This window comes from Sinocyclocheilus grahami, unplaced genomic scaffold, assembly GCF_001515645.1.
Source record: "Sinocyclocheilus grahami isolate Dianchi unplaced genomic scaffold, SAMN03320097.WGS_v1.1 scaffold1960.1, whole genome shotgun sequence".
NCBI lineage: Eukaryota > Metazoa > Chordata > Actinopteri > Cypriniformes > Cyprinidae > Sinocyclocheilus > Sinocyclocheilus grahami.
This window is the reverse complement of record NW_015507139.1, coordinates 101085-106341: the sequence shown is the minus strand read 5'-3', so window position 1 is coordinate 106341 and position 5257 is coordinate 101085. Positions and strand designations below refer to the sequence as shown.

The 5257-nt window shown below is 38.3% G+C and overlaps 1 protein-coding gene across 1 annotated transcript in view; it reads left to right on the top strand.

Moving 5' to 3' along the window:
• The first annotated feature begins 233 nt into the window (after positions 1 to 233).
• The window catches only part of LOC107573493 (sphingosine kinase 1-like), a 16928-nt gene continuing 11904 nt past the window's right edge, over positions 234 to 5257 (top strand). Inside the window, exons 1-2 of the mRNA XM_016259924.1 lie at positions 234 to 708; positions 4368 to 4517. Of these exons, the coding sequence (XP_016115410.1) occupies positions 288 to 708; positions 4368 to 4517 (571 nt within the window). The 5' untranslated portion in view covers positions 234 to 287. The remainder of the gene's footprint in view (positions 709 to 4367; positions 4518 to 5257) is intronic.

Below are 5257 nucleotides of genomic sequence, written 5' to 3'. Positions count from 1 at the left end.
TACACCATTTAATATCAGACACTTGGAACTAGTTTGAATTAGATTTTTAACGCACTGCCTTAAAAGAACTCCAAAATACAGACAGAAATGTCAAAAATGTTACAACCATCCCCGGTCTCCTCTAACCATATTTAAGGTTGTTACCGGCTTCTATCGCTAGGGGGTTCGAGCTGTAATGCGGAATAGTGAATATCGCGGATGAGAAAGCAGGACGCAGCAGTTCCACATTGAGCTGAGTCAGATCAGGCTACTGTGTGCATTTGTGAAAGTCGCTGCGCACTGATGACATGTCTTCAAAGAATACTGAATCCAAGAAGCCAGAGATCTGTCAGGTTCTGATGTATGGGGAATTTATGGTGACTGGAAGCAGGAAGGTCCGGTGTTCTTTGATATTGACTGAGACAGAGCTCACCGTTCAAAAGATCAGCCCAGCACTCGGTGGACGAGGAAAAGTCGTGTATTACCTGAGTGACTGCGTCGGGTGCCGGGCATACAGGTCTCATGACAGCACGGATGTGGGAGCGTATTTTTCTGCTTATTTCTACCCACTGAGGACTCGATGGATGAGGTATGGGGTTGCTCGGCAGCGGGTGGAGCAGTGCTTTCGGGTGGCGCCCGATCAGAACCCGAGTGTGAACCTGCAGGAGGCGCAGAGATGGTCAAGAGCCATCAGGGACAGAGTTCTACACCAAAGACAACAAAAAACAGGTTTCTTTTTCTTTCTTTCTTTCTTTCTTTCTTTCTTTCTTTCTTTCTTTCTTTCTTTCTTTCTTACTTATGTTGGGTTTAATCAAGTGGTATATAAATTACTTTTTAACTACTGTGATGTACTTTCGATGTCTTCCGGTTATATTAGACCATCCTGTGACTCCTATAATCTGCCAGATGTAATCAAATCTCATTAAATGAATGACATTATCTGTTGTTTTTCTAAACGTACAGTAGTCAACAATTCTTCTTAGAAAGAGCTTGTTATTCTTCCATTCAGTTTTACTTGATTTTAAGTTTGAACTATTAATATTCAGACAATGTTCGAACGTTTATTTGAATACAAAATTGCCACTGGTAAAAAATAAATAAAAGTTTATCTGCACTGCAGTATGTTTTTTGGGTGGAAAGTTCAGTGGAAAAGGCACATTACAGGCCACATGCTTTCTAGAAATCCGTTTTTATTAACTATAAAATGCTGATCTTAGCTAAGCCTCCTCTGTTTAAAATTCCTAATATAATAAAGTATGTGAGAAAAAATAAACTTTTCCCATATCATTGTGTTGATACTAATGAATTAAATATGCCTGTAACTTGAAAATGCAAAGTGAATATTTCTACTTTTATTAATATATTGCACCTGTAAACGCATATAATGTCCTGTGTCGAGTGTCAAAGCAGGTCAGGTCCTGGCAGACTCTTGTTAAACATCATTATTATTATATAATCTAAAATGCAATCATTGGGTTTGGTAGTGCCAAAAAATGTGGTGTTATTTGTTGAAATTTTGGGAAGTAGTCAAATCAAATGTTGTGATCACAGTGCAGCAGGAAGTGTTCTTTCTCTCTCTTTCAAATTCAAAAAAGCTTTCTTAGCATGAATTCAAATAATTATGTGCATGTCTACTTTTACACTTTACTTAAGGCATTTTATAATTTCAGCTTTCAGTTTCAGCATTCGCTATGCATGTTTTTTCTCTTTTTGATTGTGTTACTAATGGATCACATTATACCCTTGATGACATTTAATCGGTGTCTGAAGGTGCAGGCCAATTAGCATTTGGCTTGAGCTCTTCAATCGCTAATGGTTAAAGTGCACTTTCTGTTGTATTGAGATGCCCCTAATCCAAATGTGTTTTTTTGTTCTTGATTTGCCTTGCTCTGACCACTTCCTGTTGTTTACACAAGGTGTTAAAACAGTTCAGTAGTCATATGTCCTTCTTTATCTCTCTTATCTCACACACATATCAAGAGTAGAGCAATAAATGAATGTCCTCTTTTATAAAATAAAATAAAAATACATAAATGCATAAAAATAAATCAGTTTAAAAATGAGCAGATCCGAATGTAATCCTACAATTGACACTTTTCATTTATTTTCATATTTCACTTTAATCCTGAGTCTCGACATCCATAATAGCAGTGGCGACTGGCCAATAGGGGCCACCCTCTCTGAACCACACACACACACGCACAGAAAATAATTATAATTATTATTATAATAAATCAGTATTTTATTATATGATATGATAGAAAATCATCTGTGCAAAATATATGCATTACCCTTTGCCTGTCCACATACTCAAGTTGTACCGCATACTCATATCACCTCTAATAAGTCACTGCTAAAGTCCAGGCTAGTCTGTAGGGGTGGATAAAGTAAACCAATAGCTGAATCTGAAACGACTCCCTATCACTTATATAGTGCACTATGTTGGGTGTCGGCCATTTTGTAGTGGTGTCCAAATTTTTGGACACCACAAACTTTTGTTTGTTCAACAACATATTTGTTCTATTGTAATCATAACAGTTGCCCAAGGGTGCTTGGCGATTGTCATGTTATCTGAGCGCAAAATGCTGCTTAGGAGATGTTTGTGCGACAGCTCCAGCTATCGGACGTGCAGTATACGTCAACGTCCAAATTCACTCACTTCTTTCCATTCACTCCTTTCTGATATAGTGCACTTAACTGCCATACACTTTAAGCACAGATACATGCACTCACTCTGATGAACTCTTCACCTTCAGATCGCTGAGTTTCCACACATTCAGAATGTTTTTATTTTTCATGTGTATCTTGCTGTGTTTAAAATTTTTTAATGGATCTGTATAGTATCCACATGTAGTCAGGACAAGGCGGCTAGATTAGTGGTCTCCATGAGGTCCAATTTGGTATCACACCTTGACTTGTACTTAATTATATAAAAAAGCTCTAAACAAATGCAACATAAAAAAATGTCTAAGTTTTTGCTGTTGCACTTTTATTAATTAAAAAGTATTTTTAATTTATCTTGAAAAAAGCTAGCAGAAAATAATGTTAAGGTTTTGATAAGTTTTGGTAGAATCATTGTCAAACTTAATCCAGAACTTAGTAAAACACCTATCTTTATTTCAAATATGTTTCAAGCCTCTCAAATTCTAGTAATTAATATATTTTCCTTCTGGAACCTTTTTCCTAAAAAAAAAAAACGTATTTCTATAACTTTCACTGTTTAGCATTAAATCATACTGGGATGTTTGCTGAAATAGTTGAATGTGGCCCCAAGTCTCCATTAATATCAGACTCTGATGTGTGTTTATCATGGCTTAGTTGTATTGATTGTGAAAAGGCTGATATGCTAAAGATCACTGATTGACATTTTTGTATGATGTAATTAGTGGTCGACCGATATATCGGCCGATATTTGTAGAACCTCAGAAAGGGGGGAAACTATCACACACAGCACCATCCAGTATCAGTTGTCATATTCTGGAAATGCTTCTTAAGCTTTTTTCTGTGGTCACAAAAAGTATTTGTATAAAACTAGTGTTGATGGTGAATTCTAGAGGAACAGTTTATGGGGTCCTGGTTGGTTTTATTTTTCTGTGCATGTAAGCATGGTCTATGCTAATCATATGGCAGCTTTTTAGTAGTTTAGTAGTTTAGTAGAATGTGTCAACTGATCACACTACAGCATGGACATATGTTTTCTCTTAGTACTGTACTTTCATGCACATAGAATTGTTTATAAAAAAAATTGAAATACTGTATGTGTGTGTGTGTGTGTACATGGATAGGTTAAATGCAGAGCACAAATTCTGAGTATGGGACACCATACTTGGCTATATGTCACATCACTCACTCACTCACTCACTCACTATAACTCATAAAAACTGCCCTTTAGACAAAAATTACTTGTGAGATTTGCAATAGGCATTAGGCAATGCCCCACAGTGATCCGATACACTTTCAAGCTTCTTTATGGGAACTTTAAGGGCACATATTTATTTTCTGCATTAGACTTGGTAGTTGCTCAGTATAAGGAAAATGTTTGTGCATGTATGGATAATAAGTGTAAATAATATACCCCCTTCTCTGAGAGGACCGGCTGTACCTGTTAAACTGGTTAAGCCCAACACCCTTCCAGAGTGCAACTGGAAACTGGAGTAGATTGGGTTTAATAATTGTCCAAAATAAACTATTTAAAGAAATGTGATGTGTGTCTGTGTGGGTTATCAGTGTTCTTCTTAGTATTTGTCAATTTAATTTGCTTCTGTCTAAAGAATGACGTTGTAATTGTGGGAAAAATCTTGATTGGCTGACATATTTTCTTGCATACCTTTAATAGGACATGTCTTTGTCTATGCAAGTAAATATCATGTCTGCTATCCATTTTCCAGGAGCAATTCAAGTGGAGGTGAAGAGGCCATTAATGTTCCTGATTTTGTTAAATCCTCACAGCGGTAAAGGGCATGCACATGCTCTTTTCAATGGGAATGTGCAAGGCATGCTACAGGATGCTGGGATACAACACACACTCATCATTACAGGTGAGAAGAACCCATTAGTACAAAGTAATGAACAGACCTACAGTGGGAATAGAAAATAATCACCCCTCTTTAAAATAATCACATTTTGTTTCTTTGCACCTTACAATGAATGATAATTCCTTACATTTACATAGCGCTTTTCTGGGCACTCAAAGCGCTTTACATAGAAGGGGGGAATCTCCTCCTCAACCACCACCAGTGTGCAGCATCCACCTGGATGATGTGACGGCAGCCATATTGCGCCAGAGAACTCCCACCACATACCAGCTCATCGGTGGAGAGGAGACAGAGTGATGAAGCCAATCAGCAGATACGGGGCTGGTTAGGAGACCATGATGGTCAGAGGCCAATGGACGAATTTGGCCAGGATGCCAGGCTTACACCCCTACTCTTTTTCGAAGGACATCCTGGGATTTTTAATGACCACAGAGAGTCAGGATCTCGGTTTAACATCTCATCCGAAAGACGGTGCTTTTTTTTGTCAGTATAGTATCCCTGTCACTACACTGGGGCATTAGAACCCACACAGACCACAGGGTGAGCACCCCCACTGAAATGACCACAGAGAGTCAGGATCTCGGTTTAACATCTCATCCGAAAGACGGTGCTTTTTTTTGTCAGTATAGTATCCCTGTCACTATACTGGGGCGTTAGGACCCACGCAGGCTACAGGGTGAGCACCACTAACACCTCTTCCAACAGCAACCTAGTTTTCCCAGGAGGTCTCCCATCCAGGTACT